The 20,445-nt window shown below is 57.6% G+C and overlaps 1 protein-coding gene across 17 annotated transcripts in view; it reads right to left on the reverse strand.

The window, feature by feature from the left end:
• Positions 1-20,445, reverse strand: part of SPEG (striated muscle enriched protein kinase) — a 56,422-nt gene that overhangs the window by 26,020 nt on the left and 9,957 nt on the right. For 9 of the 17 annotated variants that reach the window (XM_053904545.1, XM_053904542.1, XM_053904555.1 and 6 more), the window contains 8 exons: positions 20,279-20,368; positions 19,859-20,195; positions 15,705-17,008; positions 13,733-13,876; positions 13,243-13,425; positions 3,837-4,012; positions 3,514-3,602; positions 2,443-2,618 (listed from right to left, as the gene is read on the reverse strand). In XM_053904545.1, the coding sequence (XP_053760520.1) occupies positions 2,443-2,618; positions 3,514-3,602; positions 3,837-4,012; positions 13,243-13,425; positions 13,733-13,876; positions 15,705-17,008; positions 19,859-20,195; positions 20,279-20,368 (2,499 nt within the window). The other 8 variants (XM_019445861.2, XM_053904548.1, XM_053904553.1 and 5 more) reach the window with 8 other exon arrangements.

Consider the following 20,445-nt stretch of genomic DNA (forward strand, 5'->3'; position numbering starts at 1 on the left):
ACACACACGCACACACAAAGAGACAGACAGATACAGAGAGAGAGATGCATTTTGTTCCTTTGGAGACAGGGAAAGCCCGCCCACCCGGCCAGGACAGCAAGGAACTCCAGGGCCTGCCTTCAGGATGGCAAGCTGGGCCAGGGAAGGTGGACTCAGGGGAAGTGGGAAGGAATCAAGGGCAGGGAAACTGAGAGGGCCACGTAGGGGCAGAGACGGCGGCGGAAAAAAAAAAAAAAAAACACAGCACACCAGCTGGGTACAAACTGGACTTTATTTGAGCTAAGAAACAACTTTTTCCAAATACCTCCACACCCATTACAGCAGGCCCTCACTCTTTGGCCAAGCCTGGCTAACACCCTCATTTCCAGACAGAGCGTCCCAGGCCCTGACAGTGAAAAGGGGAGCCCCAAATGAGCCCTAAACCTGCCCAGAGCAGGACTTGGTCAGGCCTCCTCATCAGCATAGGGCCTGAGGCCTCTGGCTTTTAGTCTCTTGTGAAATAGAAAGTGTTGTGCCATTTGAAACCCACTTCTGGAATGGTCAGTGCACTGCCCCCCACTTCATGAGCCTCTTGTCAACAGCCTCCTGCCCTCCTAGGCCCCTCCATCCTGCAGAGGCTATGCCCTGGCCTGTCCTGCTCTGCCTCACCCCACACCAGCTCAGAGGCATCCTTCCCTGACTGTCACAGACACACAGACAGACAAACAGAGAGACAGACAGGGCCTGTAGCAGCGGTAGCACATGCGCTCGCTGGGTGCTCCCCTGCAGGGAGAAGTTGGGGGGGGGTGTCTTGATACCCCTCATGGCTGCCCCTTCCTGGCACTCAGTCCATGTGGGGGCTGCCCAGCCATATGTCCACGTGGGGAAGAAGGGTCCCTAGGGGCCCATGGGCTATCCCAGGATGCTGCATAAGGTGGAGAGGGGAGGGAATGGGAAGCTGGGACAGGGTCCAGGCCGGCGGGCCGGCAGGGTCTGTGGGCAGGAGGCAGTGAAACACAGCGAGGTCCGAGAGGTGCCTGAGACAGGGGCGCGGCTCGGAGGGTAGCGGGGGGAGCGCAGTCGGCCCCCTGAGCTCACTCGCCTGTGTACAGACAAAAACCTCAGTCAGCAAGCGGCAGGTTAGTGCAGCACACGCACACACGCACGCACGCACGGGCACGCACACCACGCAGACCTGGCTAGGGCCCCTCTACGTGGAGACCTGCCTCTAAAACTGCCAGGGCACACTGCCACTTTCAGTTCCCTCCAAGATCAGCCTTGGGATGGGGGGACTGGCAGCCAGCCAGAGGCCGGGCAGAGACCGCAGAGGTCTCTGGGGTTCCTGGGTGGGCAGAAGCTGTGGGCAACTAGGGAAAAGGCATCAGGGGTACCCAAAGCCCAGGGGATGTCAGGAGGAATCCCAAAGAGAGAGAAGCACTGAGACATGGGTTAAGACAGAGAAGCAAGGCAGAGCCAGACCCTGGAGGGGAAGGAACAGGCCAGGGAATGGGAGCAGGGAGAGCTGAAGAATTCAGAGACCAAGGAGTGGCAGCTCCAAGAACAAGAGGCATAGGGCAGGTAACTGAGATAGGGAGGGCCCCGCGAAGGTGACCGTGACTGTTAGGGTCTAAGCTCCAGCAGGGGCTGGTGGTATCCAGAAGCTCGCCTCTACCAGGAAGGGAGGGATGATGGCTGAGTGCAGAACTAAGGAAGGGTTCCCAGTCAAGAGCTGCCCACAGAGAAAGGTGAGTAGAAGGCAAGGTTGACAGCCAGCCCTCGGGAGGAACACCACCAGCCCCCCAAGGGCAGCCTGGCTAAGGCCTGCCTGCTATCCCCATTGCCTGAAAGGCCCCCTGCCCTCATGCCCCAACTCCGGGGGCCCAGGCCTCTCCACATTCCATGGCCCTGCTCACCCTCACAGCCCTGGGGTCCCTGGCAATGCTTCAAGCCCAAGTCACCCCAAGGGCCCCTCGGAACGGGTCCAGCTATCAGACTCTCCCCACTGCAACCTCCAGCCACAATAGCTTCTGCACAGCAATGGGATGGGTAGGAGGGCAAAGGGGCAGGGAGGGGGTTTGTGAGGGAGAGGCCTGGAAAGGGCAAGGTGACCAAAGCTTGGAAGAGTGTGTGGAGAGGACAGCTGGTGGCAGGAAGTAGGGTCTCTCTCTGGCTAATATCAGGGAGCAGGTGCGACTAAGCATAGGGAAGGCAGTACTGCGTAGTAGACTAAGCACTGAACAACTTGCCAGGTGGCCTTGAGCAAGTCACTTCCCCTCTCTGGGCCTCAGTTTATTCAACTGCAATATAAGCAACAAATTACAGGATTTTATAAGGCCCTTTCTGTTCTGGCGTCCTCTAACTGAGGTTGTGTGAAAGTTGGCATCTGAGCAGGGAAGAGGCTGGGGATGGGGGGGCCAGGGCCGGCGGGCAGGGTGGGTTTTATGGAGAGCGTGAGGCACTCACCTCTGACCTCCAGGCGGGCCTCACACTGCCGGGCTCCATACTCATTAACCGCTTTGCAAGTGTAGAAGCCAGCGTCGGCCCGCTCAGCCGCCAGGATCCGCAGCCGGCACAGCCCGCCCTCTGCCTCCTCCGCGAAGCGCCGCTGGTCTGGGCGCACCGGCTGCCGGTTTCTCAGCCTGTCAGAAGGACAGGAACTCAGTCTAGGGGCCCAGGTCCTGACTTGCCTGCGCCAGGAAGTGGGGCCGCAGAGCCAAGCAGGCTCCTCCACCCCCCACCCCGTCTTTGGTCCACTTGTCAGATCTGTCTCACTGACCATGAGCACCCTTGGGTTAACAGGGCCAAGTTTTCACCCTGACTCTGAGATCCTCCCCCACCCCCAGGAACTTCCAGAACTCCTCTGCCCACCTGAATCTTAACCTTCCTTGGAACCTAACTACACTCTTCCGTTCTTGGTAGCTCTGAACTGTCTTCGCGTCTTATTTTTTTTATTATTTATAGCCAACGGATAGCTTTCTCACTTCCCAAAAGGGCTAAGAAATAACTTACGATGTTAAAAAATCACAGGGGACCAGACAATCAATTACAGATGAAAACTAGAATCCAAATAATAAGAATCTAAGCGACCTGAGTAATCAAAGTTCTATGCACCCAGGAGGAAGCAGTGCAGCTGAGGCCCACATTTAACCCTGGGCTCTGCCAGCTCAGATACAAATTGTTATGCCCAGGCCTAGCACAGGTCTGGGAACAGAGCAGGCCTTGAAAATCACCCCGCTGTCACCTGATAGGGGTGGGCATGGGCAGCCTTCTCCAAGAGATGACTCCTGTCCATTCATCCCCAAATGGACAGACAGGAGACCTTTTGTTACCCAAACCCTACCCCAGAAGAAGCCCTGAATGAGCCTGAACAAAGGCATGTTAAGGGAGTGGCACCAGTGGACCCGGGATAGACCCCTGGGCAGATCACAGGGAAGTCCACAAAGGGTCCACTCCCCTCAACCCAAAGCCAGGCCTCCCAGGGCCAAGGCTGGAATGGGGGAAGCTGGCCTGTGGTGGCCAGTGGCTGCTACTCACCAGGAAACCACCGGCTTGGGCTCCCCCTGGACACGGATGCTCATGGTGACATCTTGGCCTTCTCTTACTGACTGGTCCATAAGTGAGACCTGAAGGGGGGACCCCAAAGTGTCAGGGGAGACATTCAGGACCCAGATGTGGCCTGGGGGCCAGAGGATTCTGGGACAGAAACCTCTTCCACACTAGGCTGACAGAGGCTGGCTCCAGGTAAGAAGGGTTAATGGGGCCAAGCTCTAGGCCTTGCTAAAACCTGGTGTGGCCCCAAGAACAAAGGCACACATGAAGGAATGAGGTTGCCCGGGGGCTGGACTCAGCGGTCTGACCTTGAAAGTGGGGGGTGCCTTGGAGCCAGTGTCAGAGGAACGGCGGTTCTGGCTGGGACTGAGCTTCATAGTGGGGGTTCGGGGCCAAGTCTCCCCAGGCTCCGGAAACTCCTCTGGGGGACTCAGGTATTCCTCATCAGAGGTGATGGGGCTGCTGAAAGGTGATGTGGACCCTCCTGGAAAAGAGACAGAAGAGAGACAGTGGCACAGAAAGAGACACCAGCGGGGGAAGAAGGGCCAGAGAGAATGACAGAGCTGGCTAGATCAGCCCCAGATCAAGGGCCTGATAAGGTCTGGAATGTCCCGCAAAGCCCAGGACATAGGCCAGCCCTGCCCTGATTTCACTTCATGGGGTTCCTACTTGCTTGCTGCATGACCTTGCTCAGGTGTTTCCTGTCCCTGAGCCCATGAATCCTGCTCTGCCACAGGCTCTCCTAACACTGACGCTGCTGACCCTCCCGGGGGGGAGAACCATAAGCAATGGCCTGGGACAAGGCATTCAGGCACCAGAGGGGCTGCCGTCTGGGCCCGAAAGGAGGCTTAGAATTCTACTGGAGCAGGGAACCCACATTCCTGGCATGGAACTGCAGGTTCCTAATGCAGATGGTCCCCAGAGTGGTACAGCCAGGGACCCGTTTCTTGGGTGAGCTGGGCCTGGTGCAGAGGAACACACACCTCAGACAAGCCCCATCGGGACAGTGCCAGGGCCAATGAGGCGGCACTGTCCAGCCTGCCCTTCCCCCTCTCCCTTCTCAGCTTCCTGCCCCAAATACCCCAGGGGCACCTGTTGGCCCCAGCCCTAGAGCATGGACCCCAAAACTCTCAGGGGATGGAAAAGCAGTTTGAGTGATCCACAGAGAAGGGCAGCTGAGACTGGGAGAGGAGGGGGGCACGAGTGTCTGCTTTGGGGGAGGGGTGTCCCCAGGGCCCTGACGCCCTCTCCTGCAACTGGCCAGGGGCCCAGCCTCACTGAGCTGGCTCCTATCCGACTACCAAATACAGACATGAATCCACCACAGCCCCCTGGCCCCTCCTCCTGGTTCCCCCACCCCAAGCCCCTGTGGCCCAGCCCCCCCACAGGGCCGCACCCCAACTCACCCGAGACTCTGCACACAGACCCCAGGCTGTGCCTGTCCTGAAGGCTCTGCCCTGGCACCAGGCCCTCCTGCTGCCTGCCCACTGCCCACCCCACCCAGCTCCCCAGGGAGCAAGATCCCAGCCTGCCCAGCCCCACTCACTCTGAGGCTCTACACCCGAGGGCCTGGGGGAGGGGAAGGAGCCCGAGGAGGGGAAGGAGGAGGTGGGGGCTGGCAGGGCAGGGACAGGCTCGGTGGCAGGCAGGCAGCTGGCTGGGAAGGTGGTGCCTGCTAAGACCACAAGCAGTGCGGGCCCTGGAGTAGAGGGGGAGGAGAGGGGAGGGGCAGAGCGCAGCCAGGCTGGATTTAGCCACCCTGCTCATTCCCAAGCAGCAGGACCTGCCTTTTCTCTCTTTACAGTTTCTAGACCCTGACAAGAGCAAAGCCCCCTCGGTGGTACCTTGACTCAAAGTGCGGGGGCCTCAGTCCCCAGGGAAAGATGGGGGTGCTATCTTCACTGCAGCACCTAAGATGCTTGCCCTGACCCGTTCACTTTGACATACCCACCAGATGAGGGGCCGATGGCAAATGGGCCCTATGATGCCCCTTGTTCCCCACGTGGGAATGTGCTGACAAGCTTCAAATCCTGGAGCCAGGCCATACCCTGTTTTTTCTGGTGCTGAGAATCAGGGAACTGTCAGGACCTTCAGCCTCTTCCCAGAAATACCCTCCTCAATCTGAGGGGGCCCAGAATACCACCTCTGCCTCCTCACTATTGCCATGGCAGGTTTGGCCCTGTACCACCCAGGGGCACCGGGCCTGCACTCACCCCTCCTCCTTCAGGCTCTATCAGGGGCACCTGTTGGCAACTGTCCCTCACCCTGTCAGCTCTACCAGGACCAACAGTCACGAGGCAGGGGCTGCTTCCCCGTAATGCCCCACAACTAGCATCCTTCTGTACCAGGGCTGGGGAAAGGGCTTGGAGATCAGCAGCAGAACAGGGGAGCTGTTGAGGAGAAGTCACATGTCCTTTTCCTTCCTCCTAGCACCACCCCCCCCCCCCCCCCACAACCCAGGGCCACATTCCCAAGCCATGACCTGTGTTTCCCAGCACTGCCAGTGAAGAAGGAGGAGGGGACTGGCAGAGGAGGGGCGCCCACCATTCAGGTTGGCTGCCTTGAGGTGGGGGTGGGGAGGCAAGTCGGAATGGCATTTGGAGAACATCTGCCCGGGCCCTGGCCACCAGCTGATGCTGAGACCACAGGCATGGGCCCTGAAAGCGGGAACCCCCTCCTCTCTGTGGTGCCTGGTGACCTCCAAGGTCACCTCGAGATTGGATGGCGCTGCAGGCGCTCAGGGGCCCAGGAAGGGAGAGCAGAGCCTTAAAGCAGATTGGCAAGGTTTGCAGGGAGCCTCAGAGACCCCTGGTGGTGGCTTCGGGGAACTGCACCCTGAGGGCATCCAGCGACCAGGTGAATCAAGGTCCTGAGGCTGCCCGGAGACACTGAGCAAGGATCTGTCTCCAGCTCCCAGAACCTCTGGGGTTCCACATCAGGCTCTGGTGCCACCCCACTTCTTACTGATCCCACCACCCAGACCATCTTTGTAGCCAGTCCTGCTCCACCCACAAGCCTGGCTCTCACGGTGGGAAACATTCTTATACCAGCCAGGAAGTGGGTATAACCTAATATGCACATATTGGTTAGGTGTTGCCACATGAGTGCTGCCCCTACACACCCCACCACCCCAAAACATGCCGACTCTGTGCACACGTGTGGCCTTTCAACACTGCTCCCAGGTCAGACTCACTTGATGAAAATACCACTGTGAGGGAGCCTCCCCAGACCCGTGCATCCAGCTCAATACTGGTCCCAACATCCCTTGAGATGTTCTAAGGATAAATATAGTCACAGTCACCTACATGAAAGGCCTTCTACACCAGGGCTTTTCAGCCACCCACATCAGGACCACCTGGGAGCCTGTTTAATCTATAAATTCCTGGGTCTTACTCTGAAGAATTAGATGTCCTAAAATGGGGGTCAGGAAAATACATTTTAAAAAAAGCACACCAGGTGATTCTTATGCACATGAAAGTTTAGGGACCCCTGTGATCTTCATGGAAGAACAACCCTGAGAGGTGAGCTCACCTTACTTGGCCACTTATCAGGGCAGGGATCTGAATAGCCCAAGTGCTTCCCACAGGACCACCTGGCCTCCCACCTTGAGCAAGGTTCCTGACTCTACAGCAGTGGTTCTCAAAGTTCACAGTGCATCAGGATGGAGCTTAAACCACAGATAGCTGAGCCCCACCCCCAGAGTTTCTTTTCTTTTTTTTTTTAAGTTTATTTATTTATTTGGAGAGAGAGAGCATGCATGGCATGTGCATGTGCATGCCAGCCGGGGAAAGCAGAGAGAGAGAGAGAGAAAATCCCAAGCAGGCTCTTTGCTGTCAGCACAGAGCTCGATGCGGGGCTCAAACTCACACACTGTGAGATCGTGACCTGAGCTGAAATCAAGAGTCTGACGCTTAACTGACTGAGCCACCCAGGTGCCCCACCCCCAGAGTTTCTGAGGGAGGGGGTATGTTAATGTGCATCTCTACCATATTCCCAGGGTGATGCGGATGCTGCTGGTCTGGGGACCACACTGTAAAGACCGCTGCCCCATGGTTTCTTCTGCCATCCCAACCTCCATGCTTAGGCAGATCTTCGTTAGTACCCTTTGCAGATGCATATCCCGCCCAGCCTCTGCGTGTCACCCAGGCTGTTCCAGGGACTGAGACAGTCACATGGATTTTGATTCCCCCCACACTGCTACCTCACATGCAATCCCTGCGGTCCACATAGCCCCAGACTAGCCAGGAGGGCCTCCAGGTGTGGCTACGATAGCTGAGAAGTGGACAAAGCATGGTCATGATTTTAGGAGCCTTCTGCCTGATAAGGGTGACAACTGAGACACATACACAACTAGTCTAGTGAGCACGAATAAGGTGGCAAGAAAAGGGCAGATCAGAGCCACGGGAGTGCAGAGAGCAGATTACTCTGGACTCAGGGAAGACAGGGTAACTGAGGGAAGGGGTATTATTGGAATTATGAATTTGGTTGAGGGGTGCTGGGGTAGCTCAGTCAGTTAAGCATCCGACTTCGGCTCAGATCACGATCTCACGGTTCACGAGTTCTAGCCCTGCATTGGACTCTGCTGTCGGCACAGAGCCTGTTTCGGATCCTCTGTCCTTCTCTCTCTGCCCCTTCCTCAGTCGCTTTCTCAAAAATAAATAAACATTAAAAAAAAAATTTGGTTGAAGAAGGAAAAGGGGGGAAAGTCTTTCCTGAGGAGGAAACTGTGTGAGCAAATATTCGGAGAAAAAAAGGACATGCAGACCACTGCAGCTCAACTTGCTTACAAAACTGGGTAAAAGTGAAAGGAGTGAGACCTGACCACGTTAGAGTAGGTGCCTCTCTCAGCCTCTCAGCGGCCTCCAGCCACCTTGGGGTCATCCTCGGGGCCAGATGGTGGAGGCCAGCTTCCGGGGAGTGGCCTTCACTCTCAAGGCAAAGGGCAGCTCCCTCGAGGTTTCCGAGGGAGGGCATGACATGTGGGACTTAACAAACACTCAAACATGGCCCAGCCATTATTCGTAGTCCGTTCTCCACGGGCACTGTCTCAGTGGGCTCCTCCAGAGGTGATGCCTTTAAATGTCTGCTGTGGTCAGGCCACCATGGAAGACAGAGAGGCTGAGGGAAAAGGAGGATACAGGCCAGCCTGTGGCTGGGAAGGCACAGGTGCTGTCATGGGTACCGCCCCTTCCAAAGCAGAAGAGCAGCACTGAGGTTTCTGTTTTGGTTTCCAAGGGACAAGGAGCAGAGAGAACTGGGGCGCCTGGGTGGCTCAGTTGGCTAAGCATCTGACTTCGGCTCACGTCATGATCTTGTAGTTTGTGAGTTCGAGCTCCGTGTCAGGCTCTGTGCTGACAGCCCTGAGCCTGGAGCCTGCTTCGGATTCTGTGTCTCCCTTTCTCTCTACCCCTTCCCCGCTCATGCTCTTCTCTCTCTCAAAAATAAATAAATGTTAAAATTTTTTTTTTTAAAAAAAAGGGGGGCAGAGAGAATTTCACACGGTCGGCCTGACCTCACCATAGAAACAGTTAATTCCCTACATGTGACTATTTGGGGTTGCTCTGTGTTAGACAGAGGGTTGGCACTCATGTTAGACTAAGTCCCCATTCTTCTCATGGGCTGAGTGTGACAGCCCCCACTCTGAGGAAGCAGCCTTGGGCAGACACCCATCACGGCCAACCTGCTCCTGGTAGACAGGAGTGGGGAGGAAGGGCTGAGTCTGGCCAAGGGACCACACTGCTTTTTTAGATGCTATCCAACCCCCCTTCAAAGATGGGACAATGGGGTCACACGGCATTCCAAGATCCCCTCCTTCGGCAGCCTCTGCCTTCACAGTGGAGACGCTGTAACTCTGCAGCAGCCCTGGCCAGGAGAAGGGGCAGGAGCAGACACTCTTGCCTTTCCTTTTGTCCTCATGACCCGCTATAGCCAAACTCTATTCTGTTGCGACAGTGTCAATCATATGGTAGGACCAGAATGAGCCCTGAAAAGCCATATCCTCTGGCCCAAATGTCCTTGTCTACATTCTCATCCCCACAGAGCCTCATAAATCTTACCAAGTAAATAGCCCAGTAGATATAAGGACCCTCACCTTACAGATGAGGAAGCTGTGGGCAGACAAGGAAACATGAAGAGGCCAAGGCCTCAGCTGGAAAATGCTAGAACCTTGGGCTCAAATACACAAGACCTGTGCTTGAGGGAGGACAGAAGGAAGCAGAATGGAGCCCCCATGTCCCCTTTTGTCCTGACTAGCACCCAAAGGGCCTCCTGTCAGAGCCTGAGGTGCTGGACCACAGCCACAGCAGAGATGGGGAGTCAAGAGAGGAAGGAGAGAACCCCCCCCCATCTGACCCACCCACAGAGGGCATCAGCAGTCTCTGACCACCCCCCCCCAACCCGGTGTGAGCTCACGAGCACAATTCTACCTTCACCTTGAACCTGTTCAGAGTAGCAGGGAAGGTGATGGTAAGGAGTGTAGGCTTGGGAGATCCAGGGACAGGGCTTCAAAGCATGACCAGCCCCCAACTGACCATCTGCTCCTAGAGCTGAGCACCCCAACAGGGAGGGCACTAGCCACCTGAGACTCCTTATACGTATATTAATTTAAATGAAAAGAAAAATCACTTCCTTGGTCACACTAGACACATTTCAAGGGCTCAACAGCCACATGTGGCTAGTGGCCACCATACTGGACGGCGCACATATAAAACATTTCCATCACCACAGAAAGTTCTATTGATCAGCATTTCTCCAGAGCAATTTGCTCAAGTTTTCCAAGTCTCAGCTTCCTCATGTGTAATGTGGGCATAATAATAGAACCTACCTCCCGGGACAAGAGTAAATGTGATAAGCCAATCAACACAGGCCCTGGTACATATGAAGCACTGACTAGAAGCTAACTCCTTGTTCTTTTCATTTGCTATCCACCTAAGCTTATTTCCAGCACCCCAGATCACCTGTTGCTTACAACATTCCTAGGTAGATTGCAGGTACTCAGTAAAGGCTGCTGGCCTAGCGCTGGCTCTACGTCACTTCGTTCTCCTTGTTTCTGTCTTCCTATCTGTCAAATGGGAACATTGCCACCTATCATGTACCTCTCCAAGGGGTATATACGGTGCAGTGTAGCTCAAGTAAGAGAGGAGATGTGAAAGGACACTCTCCAAACACACAAAAAACTGTTCAGAGAGATGTAGAACTTGGCACCCAGCTGGTACTCAATAGATGCTTGTGTGACAGATGCAGGCAGCTGAGAATGCTTCACTTCAGGTAAGCATACTTCTCACACTCCCCAACCACCCGCTGCAATACACACACGCCCTCCGGGAGAACGACTGTGGTCTCAGCAGTACCCAGTGGGCTGGGGCAGGCTGGAAGGGACATGGGGCCGGGGTGGGGCTGCCGGAGTGGAAGAGAACCAGACCCTGCCCCTCAAACCACAGCACTCGAGCAACTACATTGCCCAGTTACCCATTCCCTAATTCCCATGGTTCCCAACCGGGAACTGAGATCTGTGGGCTCTCCAAAACAGGCCCTTTTGGGGTGGGCATGCCAAGAGGGCACTGCACAGTCAGCCCTGGTTGCCAGGATCCTGGGGTGGGTGGTTAAGGAACGAGAAAGGGAGATGGTTCCAGGAGGCCGCTTCCTACCAGACACTACGCACCCCCTCCCTGGGCGGGCTCCCACCGCCCTGCAGGCAGCCACACTGCCACGCTGCCTGACACTCTTCCTTAGCCCCGCCCCCTCACTGCACACAGTCCAGGCCCGGGACCCCGCCCTGGCCAAACGTCGTGCCACCCCATCGTTCCAGCCACTCTGTTGCTCTCCAGGTCCACTGGCCCTTGTCCAACCACTCTGGACCAAACAGTGCCTTGTAGGGGAAGAAAGTCTGCTTCTGCCAAGGGAGTCCTGGGGCCGAGTCAGCATGACTTACGGGGGCTGCTCTCTGGGGGCAAAGACACTGACTAGTGGCTGACTAATGAGATGAAGCTTTTCTGACTCCCCATGGCGGGAGGTGGGCAGACAGATGCCACCATAAGCTGAGGACCCAAACACTGGGAAATATAGAGGGGCTGGGGCTGCGTGCCTGGCAAGAGCAGGGGAGGAGGCCCCAGGGCACAGATAGTCTGGAGAATGGTCAGAAAAGGAAAAGGCAGCTTTCTGGAGGCTCGTGGAGACCTGAGCTCCTGTGCACAACGGCACCCCTTAATAACGCTAACAGTTAATGTTTGTCTACAGCTTTACAGTTCATAAAGCTCATTCACACATTTACTTTTGTTCGTGAAGATGGTATAATTATCTCTGGTTTACAAATGAGGAAACCAAAGCACAGGGAGGTTCAGTGCAACAAACACAGAGCTCCCAGTCAAGTGCTGACAGCTGCCTTGCCCCAAGCCTCTTTCCCAACCTTAAAAGGCTCCCAAATGGCCACAAGCCAGTAGCGGGGCACCCCCCACCCCCTTACCAGATCCCAGCCCAAGCCAGGTATTGACCAGAGTCCTGGAGCCAGCCCCAGGCCCCCTGAGGAGAGTTGGGAGCTGAGTCAGAAGCCAGATCCCAGAGGTGATGGAAGGCCGGAAACGTGCCATGGAGGGCCGGGCATGATTCAGCGTGGTGGGAGGGGTGAGGAGAGAGATTAAACACGGGCTCCTGGGAGGGGTGTGTATGCTAAGGCAGACGAAGACCTGCTGGTCTGCAAAGCCAGACAGGTGCAAACAAAAGGATCTAATGCAGGACTGGGGTTCAGGGCAGATCCCACCAAAATCACCGTTATGGTGAAAAGTGCGGGAGCCCCGGGACCACAGCAAGACAAGCTCTGTAATCCTGTCTCCTGTCGAGCTGAGTGAAAGAAAGGGACAGAACAGCGTGTGCTGTTCCCCCTCCAGGCATGCCCAGCCCCTCCCGCTGCCGCTGTAAATCTGCCTCTCAATCCAGCACCCCGTAACACTGACTGACTGCTCTGCTCCGTGTTCTAGGACCTGGGTTCCTCTGCCCTGCGGTGTCCTCCAACCTAGGTCCTCTGATCAAGCTTGGTGACCCAATGGTAACATCCTTGAGGATGGAGTCTGTGTCTTTCCTTTCTACCCAGCCTCACCTACCCCTCCCCCACTGCCCAGGATCAGCACACTGTTGGGCCCATCAACCTGAATGAGTAGAACCAACCACACACACTGACGCCAGGCTGGCCCTGCCCCGAACCTGAAAGAAACCGGGCTTACACCCAAAGGAAGTAGTCCAACACCAAGTGAGAAAACAAAGCAGCCAGAGCCACAGCCATCTCCAGAGCAGTGCTCTCAGCTGCCCCCTCTTTAGGGCTTTGGGTTCAACAGGAGCGAGGGAGTGGGGAAGGGTCTCTTTTTACTTCAGACCTCAGAAGGCTCCTGATGGCTTTTAAGCCCTCTGACCTGGGAGGTTCTTCTTCTCTGAGACTCAAGGATAAGTTGCTTTCCCCACAGGACCATTTTCAGGGAAATGTCACCGGAGGATGGCTTTTAGAGGATACGTAAAGACAAATTTCAGTGACTTCATGAATTGGCCGGCCTGGTGTGTGCCTTTGGGAACGCGGCCCCCGCTCTGAGGCTGGGCCACTTAGAATGCTTCCACCAGAGCAGGTGACATCTAAGAACAGACTGTGCACGCTGGTCGAGAACCTGAGCTCTGGGCTGGGAGTGGGAAGGGTCACGGCTCATCCCGCCCGGGGCCCCACAGGCTCCCTACCAGGTCTCACGGCCAGCGCGGCAGCACAGCGGGCCTGACCCAGCTCGTTGGTGGCGGTGGCTGTGTAACTCCCGGCATCGGCTGCCCGGGCCTCCCGGAGCAGCAAGGTATGCCGCTCTCCTTCAGCCCGGATGAGAAGGCGGCCATCGCTGCGCAACGCAGACCCATCCTTCTGCCAGGACACTGTGAGGAAGGAGCGGAGTGACTGGATGCCATGGCCCACAGTAGTCCACTGGAGCAAATCTCCCCTCACCCCACACAGAGCCCAAACCCTAGGGAATCCTGAGGACTGCCCCCTCACTCACAGAAGCCCAGGCCTGCCCTCTCTCCTCCCAGGGGGTTCTGGGAAAACTCCCCTAACACACACACAGGAGTCCAGCCAGCCCCATGGGGCAGATGTGCCTCCTCCCCTTCCCCTCCCTCCGAGGACTGACGGGGGACCTCCCGCTCCCTGTCTCAACCTTAGCCTGGCCCCAGCCCTGGAGCTCACCTTGGGGCGGGGGGTTGGCAGTGATGATACACTTGAGCAGTACATCTGCCCCTGGAGCCGCTACCACATTCTGCAGAGGGATCTCAAACACAGGGGCCTCCAGGGGCTCTTCTCCAGCGGACACATATGAGTCATCTGAAGACTCTGCCGGAGACATGGGTGACGAGGTAAGGGGACATGGTCCCTGTGGGGGTGACTCAGGGGGACAGGGGATCGTGACAGCCTTGTATCTTAGAAAGCCAAACCCAGAGAGAAGGGCTTCCGGAAGGTGGGGTTTGGGGAACAAGGGTTCTCACTCCTGAATGTCCTGAAACAGGGAGGAAAAGACAGAAGAGAGGTTCTCAAACAGGACAGGGCAGCCAGGACTCCACATTAGCTTGACTTCTCAACTTCAGCCACAGCGACTGTGGTTTCTGGAAGAAGTCTTGCACGTCTTTCCACAAATCAGTCATCAAGGGTGGTAGATCAGGCCCTGTTTTAGGAAGTGCTCTGAGTGCACAAGGTGTTCCCAGCTGCCAAGGAGACCGAGTACAAGCTAACAGCAACCCAAGCCTTAAGCAGTAATACCGCTGTCACAGGACAACATGTGGTAAGTTGCCAAATTAGTGATGCCACCGGATTCAAGAGGGAGCAGCACGTGGGTCCAGCAGCCGTCTGAGATGCCTCTCAAATCAGCTTTGATTCTGACCATCCACCAAACAGTAATACTGTACCTACAGTGCACTAAGGTCTGTATGAGTACCAGGAATACAACAAGAAAGAAGAAGCACTCCCTGCTTCCAGGAAGCTTGTACGCACGAATATATCCTCCAACCCCACTGCAGTGGATCCCTCTACCAGAATGGCCCAACTCTGACATTCTTTAAGCAAACAAAGCACAGCGTAGGTAGCCAAAAGAGCAGCGAGACTCCCAATCACACTGTTTTCCAGCTCCATAACCTTCGACAAATGATATAACCTCTCTGCACCTCAGCTCTGTTATCTGCAAGGTGGAGCTGATTAGTAACACTCAACATCTTACACAGCTGACATACAAATTAAAATAAAGCAACATCCCTAAGCTCCCAGTTAATACGACACCTGTATTGCGGTATGCAATAATGTGGCCAATAGGGCAATGGACAGGTACCTAATTATTTTTTAAAACTTTGAGATGGTAATACTTAAATTAAAAATAAATTAACTGTGATGAAGAAAAACACAAGGTGGTAAGTGAAACGAAAGCAACTCTGACGAGGGTCCTGGGAGCAGTGAACCGAGGCACCTGGCCTGGGGAAGCAGCAGGGGGTGCGAGTGAGTCAAGGATGGCTTCCTAGGCCTCCATCCAGGAGTGGACCCCGAGTTGATGTTCAGGGTGAGCAGAATTAGGAGCAGGGACACCATCCACAGGACGACTGGGAGACAACACACAGGCTGGCATGTATCTACGGTCAGCACAGCCACACAAGGACTCAAGGATGGGAGAGAGGCAGCGAGGTGATCGACTGGGTCAGATCTCAGTGGCCACAGGTGGGTCAGGGGATGGCGCTGGGATGAAAGGGCACAGATGAGAGGTGGCTGGCCCAAAGCTCGCCTGGAACAGGGGCCTGACACATTATTTATTGAGACGGCTTTCCATCTCTTCCCCCACAGAGGAGTGGGGTTTGGAGGGGCTCCTTAGATTCCCAGCAATGCCTCCCACCATGGTTAGGTCCTTGACCCAGCTGGCCATTGGACCCAGGGCACCTGTGGCAGGCATCTGGGCACCCTTCTTTCTTCGGCTTCCCCCAGCCTCCACCAAAACACACTCGCACTCCGCCTCACCAGCAGGCAGGTTCCAGCACAAGGACCTTCACAGACCTTCACTCAAACTCGAACCTGGTGCTTTCCCTGTGAAGCCCGCCCTCTCAACTGCCCAGCAGCGTCGCTCTCCCCAAACGTCCTCCCACCCAGGTCTCACTCAGCACCTTCTCAGCCCTCCCCGAGGCCTTACCGAGCTCAGGTGAGGTGGGCCGGGCACGGCGACCTCTGCCCTGGCTGCGGGCCCCTCGGCGGTCCCAGGGCCCCCAAGGACCGTCCTCCTCCGGTCCTCTGCGGAGCCTCTTCTCGGCCTCAGGCCCCGCCCTGTTCTTCTCCAAGGTCTGGGGCACAGCAGTGCCCTCCTGGCCCGGCGTGGCCCAGGGCAGGAAGCGCACGGCTTGCGTTGGGGGCTCCCGCTTCCGACCCGGGGGCGCTCTCGTCCTGGCTTCCGGGGGATCGGTGGCGGCGGGGGGCGGCACGGGACTTCGGCACTCCTGGATGGCTCTGCTCCGGGTCAGCGGGAACTGGTCCCGGCGCCTGACTTCCTGCTGCGGGCCTTCCCCCGGCTCTGTCCTGCCCGCCGGCCCGCGGCTCCTGGGCCTCCCCTGTTCGTCCCCGAGCTTCCCCGTGACGCTCGGAGGGGGTGGCTGGGCGGCGGCGGGACTCTCGGCCCGAGGGGTCTTGGGAGTGGAGGGCCGGGAGAAGAGCGGGGGCTCGCCAGGCTCTCGGGGGGACGGGGCCCGCTGCAGCGTGGCGCGCAGGGACTCGTGAGAGCGCACCAGCTCCTCCCGCGACGTGGAGCGGCGGATGCGGCCCAGCTCCTGGGCAAAGCGCAGCTCAAGGTCACAGGCCGGGCTGCGCTGCCGCGTGCGCTCGTCCAGCGAGGCCGCCTTCTGCTGGAACAGGCGGCGGCGCTCGGCCACGCTGCCCCCCGGCGCCCGAAGCTCCTCCTGCGAGGTCCTGGGTGTGCCCCAGGGCGCTCCGCCGTCGGATTTGGGCTGCTCCAGTGAGCGGGCCTTGCGCAGGGGTACCCATGGCCGCAGGGGCGCCGGCGGCGAGTCGCTGCGCTCCAGGCTGCGCCGTCGCTCCTCGAAGAACTGCAGCTTGTCCAGGATGCGGGAGCCGGCACGTACCAGCCTGGGCGAGCGGCCCAGCGCCGACAGGCGGCCAGAGGCCTCGCTCAGTGGTGTCTGGGGCCGGGACTCTGCCGTGCCCGCCAGCGAGGGCCCCGACGACTTGGACTTTTTCCCTCGCTTCTCTTCTGCGGTGGCGTCCTCCGGCAGCACAGGCTCCTGCGTGCGCCGGTGGGGCGATGTGGGGGTGGCGGGGGGCTGGGCGCTGGGTCCCGGCGGGGGCCGCTTACCCACCCGAGGGGACGGTGGGGGCAGCAGCGCGGATTTGGAGGGAGGCGGTAGGGCGGGGCGACGCGGGGCCTCACTGGCCGGCTGAGGCTGAAGATCAGGCTCCTCCCTGTGCAATCCGCTCTGAGGGACGCTGCTGCAGAACCAAGAGGAAGAGGGGTGGAAGATTTAGGGATCTCCCCTCCTAGACCTTCAGCTCGTCATAGGAATTGGACGGTGGGGCATGCTGGGAAGGCTTGGGGGTGACATGGGTCAGACCCTCTGCCCCCTCCCCCCAAGAGGAAGGCACAGCCATAGCAGGTGCTGGGGAGAGGCTGGCTGCCCTGGCACCAGAAGACTGGTCTGGTGGCTGGGCCCAAGTACAGACTCAGCATCCCGGGCTCTGGCCAGTCCCCTCCCCCCAGCCCCGGAAGCTGGGAAACAGCAAAAACAGAACGGAGCGGTGGGAGAGAAAAGAATGAGCTTAGGACCCAAAGGATGGTGAAGAAAGGCAGGAGGGTTGGATGGGGAGGGGCCCTCTCAGGAATGCAGCCTCCCACTCATTCCTGCCCCCAGCTGGCCCCCGCAGCCCTGCCCATCCTTAGCAGGACATACCCCTTTCACAGTGGCCTCTAGAAGAATAGGCACTAGCCTTTCGGGGGGCAACACCCCTATCCCAGGGACTACCTAGCACCTACTCAGACCTAAGCCCCTTGCCAGTGCTGACACAACGCAGCAGGTGGCAGCTGAAGTCCCTGGGGTGGGAGACTAGAATACCCAGGTTCCCACTCTCTTTGATCAATCTGCCCCCATTACAGGCCTTTGACTTCCTCCTGCCTCTGGGAAAATTACCTTGAATCCTTTGAACCCCCTCACCCACCTCCGCCACCTTCCTCCCACCCAGCACAGAAGCTCCCCAAAGGGGTATGCTCCGAAATAACTCAGCTCAGAAATAACTACTGCGTGGGCCTGAAGAGGGGGTGTGGGAGAAGAGGAAGAGGGAATAAGCTGGTCAGCTCAGAGTACCCCTCTCACCCACAGAGCTTTTGATGCCCAAGAGCTGGGCCTCAGTTTCCCCTATCTGGATTCTTGGGGAACACATCAAACAGAAGGATTGGCAAGGAAAGGAATCGGAGATATTAACATCATACCTGACTCACTGGAGAGAGCTTACTAAAAACTTAGAAAATGGCTCATTGAGTACTCACTGTGTGCCAAAGCGTGGACTAAATATGCTTAAGGTGCACTGAGCCGCTTAATCCTTACAACAATCCTCCGAGATAGGAAGCGTTACTGCTTCCATTTACAGATGAACAAATTGAGGCTTAAAGAGGAAAAGTGCCTTACCAAGGTCACACAGCTAGGAAATGGCTGGTATCAGGACTGAAACCCAGGTGGTCTGACTCCTGAGCCCTTATTCCCTGCAAATGTCTAGGATTCTGAGGGCACAGAAGGGAGGAGAAATAGGGTACCAGCCACAAGCAGAAGTTCTAGCAGGTGCCTGAGTGTACGGATGTTTCAGCCTACCTGGGTCAGCCACCCACACTGCAGACCCCACCTCCGACTGCAAGGTGGGGGGGGGGGGGGGGGAGGGGAGGATGATGGGTGGAAGAGCAATCCACAGTGTCCTGAGGGAACAGAATCTCAGCCAGCCACCTGCAGGGAGGCAGAGTTTACTATGGGGAAGGGACAGCAGAGAGCAGAGTCCCTGATGAATGGCCTCTGGGAACTGGGTAAGGCGTTGGAAAGAAAACGGGGACAGCAGAGGAGGCCTCTTGCTGGCAGTTCTGAGCTCCAGGCCAGCCTCTGTACCACAGACACCGCTAAGGAAATGGGTTCCTCTGAAGTTGCCATAGCAACTCCAGGCTTAGGCTGAGGCCTGGCAAAGGAAGGCAGGGAAGGAAAAAGCGAGTCCAGGGCCCAGGAGTGCCTGGTTAATGCCAACCAGATAAAGCAAGGGAGCCTCCCCTGCCCCAGACCTCTCCCCTGCCTACTGCTAGCCATTCCAACCACCTTCAAAACAGCCTCCCTCCACCAGGCTCCTTCATCCTCCTCCATGATGGTCCCTCCCCCACACACTCATACCCATCACAAGTTAGGCCCCTCTCAGCTCCCCAAATGTCCCCCAATACCTCTACCATCAGCCACTCCCCTCTTCTACTATAGCACTCCCTCCTGTATCTGCCAGCCCCCAAATCTCTAAAAATGGCTCCAATGCCTCACTCCAAACACCTCCGCTCCTTGCCACCCCCTGCCACGACAACCTTCATCCCTCCCACGCCCCCCCCCCCCCACAGGCATTTCCCACCAGGTCATCACATGCTCCTAGCCTCCATCACTCAGCCCTCTACCTCCACCCCAGCCCCCTGACTCCATCCCTCCCTGCCCACCCCTGCCTCCCACACACCCCACATCCTCCTGCCTTCCCGGGCCCCTGGCCCCATCTACTCCCTGACCACCTCACTCTCTTCTCTCTCCCGGCTGCGCTCTTGCTCCCTTGCTCTCCTGCTCTCTCGGGAGCTGCCTTGCGGAAAGGTTCCGTTCCTCCCAGAAAAAGGCCCACATGGGAACAGGAATGTGCAGAGAGAAGAAAAGGCAGCAGCTGCTGAGACAGCAGGCACGGAGGGGGCCCTGGGGGGGGGGGGGAATCTGGGGGACAACTGGAGCCTGAATGGGCGAGGTGAGAGAGGGCCCCTGGGAAAGTGGAGATCTTGGAGGGGACGAGGAAGGGACAGAGGGGTCCACGAGACCATGGCGATGGCAGGGGGAAGCCAGGGCCGGTGGGAACAGGAGGCTGTGGGTGGTGACGGCACAGGAGGGAGACGGAAAGTGTGGGAGGACAGAGTAGGTAGCTGGGGCCAGGGTGGAAGCAGGGGCGGTGGAGAAGTGCACAGAGGGATGGATGGTGCAGGGGAGGTGGGGATGAAGGCTGACGGGGTGGTGAGGGGCAGTGCAGGACAGCATGGTGAGGTGGAACAGTGCAGGCCTGGGTGAGGCCATTACTTACACGTGAATCGAGAGCGCCCGTCCTCTGTATAGACTGAATGCGCTGCCATACAGGTCACTGGCCACCGAAAGGCTATCCTCTGACCCCCAGCTTGCGCCCACCAGATTAGCTCGAGACGCCCGTACCAGCGGCTCCACCCCCAGGTGCCGTGGCCCGGCCCCGGTTGCCTGTGCTTGCCTTGGGCTGCCCGGGAGGCGGCGGGTGCCACCCCTGCTGCCCGCTTCCTGCTCCAAGACCGTCTGCCCGCTGCCCCACCAGCTCACTTGCTCCTCTGAGGTGCCTGTCACGGAGGTCGGGGGTGTGTCCAGGGAGGTGCCCACCAGGGTGTCGGAGCCCCCTAGAGAAAGGAGCACGGTGAAGCCCGGGCACCTCTTGTAGGAAGCCCGCCTGCCTGCTCTTAGAGCAGCCCAGATAGCTCACCCGTGGGGGTGCTGAAGTCCCCGTCATCCCGAAGCTCCAGGCGCTGGGTCCCCTGCACATCGCTGATGTCATCCTCGCCCGTCTCCGAGTCTGGAGAAGAAGGGGTCTGTGTGGGCAGGGCCCTCCTCCCTCTGACTCCAACTCTTCCCTGTGTCTCCTCCCGCCTC

Source organism: Panthera pardus, unplaced genomic scaffold (assembly GCF_024362965.1).
Source record: "Panthera pardus isolate Hobbes unplaced genomic scaffold, ASM2436296v1 HiC_scaffold_10, whole genome shotgun sequence".
Classification (NCBI taxonomy): Eukaryota; Metazoa; Chordata; class Mammalia; order Carnivora; family Felidae; genus Panthera; species Panthera pardus.